Genomic DNA, 1,242 nt, shown 5'->3' with positions numbered 1-1,242 from the left:
TGGTCTTTAAAATGCCCCCCCCACCTCCTGCCAGGCTGAAGCTTTGCTGTGCAAGCCTGCAGGAGGGATTTGTGCGTGGTGATGGATGCTCAGATCTGCGGCTGTTGGGCAGGGGCTGACTGCACTGGTCCTGGGGAGCTGCTGGGTCCCTACGTAGGGCTGTGCCCTGCGACGGACACCTTGGGTGCTGCCACCCTGCTTCAGTCCTCCTGTGGTTGAAGCCACAACCGTGCCCTGTGCTGTTACTGGCCAAGCCGCCTTCGTGGCAGGAGAGGCAGCATGGTGCCCGCTGCAGCCTCCTGGGGGAGCGGGGACTCCCTGCCCTCCTCACCGGGAATGCGCCAGCTCCTGTCCTGCCTGCTCCAAAGCAGCCCTGGGTGGCAAGGAAGGGGAAAAGGAGCAGGAATCCTGAGTGAACCCTCCAGTTCCCAGCACCGAGCACCAAGCTGCTGCCAGGACCAGCAGCGTTACTTGTGCTGGGAAGTGTCTCCACCAAGGCAGGCACGAGGTGGGCAGCTGCTGCCCACTCGTGTCACGCACATCGTAGCTGCTCCCCAGGGACAAGACACTACAGACAATCCAGGACTAATGAGAGATGAGTAGGTAGAAATCTAGTTCTGAGGAGACCCTGTGTGAGCAGGAGACCCCCATGGGGGGCTGTGGGGGGAGTCCCAGCCTCGCTGGCTCGCGCAGGGGAAGTTTGGATCCATGCCGGGCCCTCAGTGCTGGCTCCGCTTACGGTACAGGTAAGCGTTGCTCACCTGGTTCATGATAACCAGGCTGGTGAGAAGGGGACACAGCATAGCGAGGTACCAGGAAACACTGGTCACCGAGGTGGTGAACCACAGGGAGCACATGCCCAGCATCAGGCTGGCACAGCCCAGCAGGTAGCCCACCAGCCCCGAGGTCGCGTGGTACAGCTTGAGCTTGGCCAGCGTCCAGTTCTTCATCAACTTGGGGAAGATCAGCAGCACCCCGCCTGCGCACTGCCCGCCAGCGTACAGCACGGTCAGCAGCCCCGTCAGGCCGTGCCAGGTGACGAAGTGGGCTTTGCCGTTCAGGTGCTTGTTGTAGGTGATGACAGCCAGCCCCAGGAGCGCACAGAGGAGGGCGAGCAGCTGGAGCACCCAGTGCACCCGCACTTTGACTTTGCGGGAGAAAGAGCGGAGCAGCGAGGTCTCCGGGGAGAACACCAGCAGGGCTTCTGTCATCAGGAACGAGAACTGGGGACAGAGCACAGGG

At 62.2% G+C, this 1,242-nt stretch overlaps 1 protein-coding gene across 1 annotated transcript; it reads right to left on the bottom strand.

Moving 5' to 3' along the window:
* Positions 1-719: 719 nt before the first annotated feature.
* On the bottom strand, positions 720-1,229 carry LOC104468191 (cytochrome b561 domain-containing protein 2; the record flags this gene model as incomplete). The annotated part of the gene is made up of 1 exon (XM_010082240.1): positions 720-1,229. A coding segment is annotated over one exon (510 nt), but the record flags the coding sequence as incomplete, so codon positions are not given.
* Positions 1,230-1,242: the final 13 nt, after the last annotated feature.

This window comes from Pterocles gutturalis, unplaced genomic scaffold, assembly GCF_000699245.1.
Source record: "Pterocles gutturalis isolate BGI_N339 unplaced genomic scaffold, ASM69924v1 scaffold20729, whole genome shotgun sequence".
NCBI classification, from domain to species: Eukaryota; Metazoa; Chordata; class Aves; order Pterocliformes; family Pteroclidae; genus Pterocles; species Pterocles gutturalis.
The sequence above is the reverse complement of the archived record's forward strand: the minus strand, read 5'-3'. Positions and strand labels throughout refer to the sequence as shown.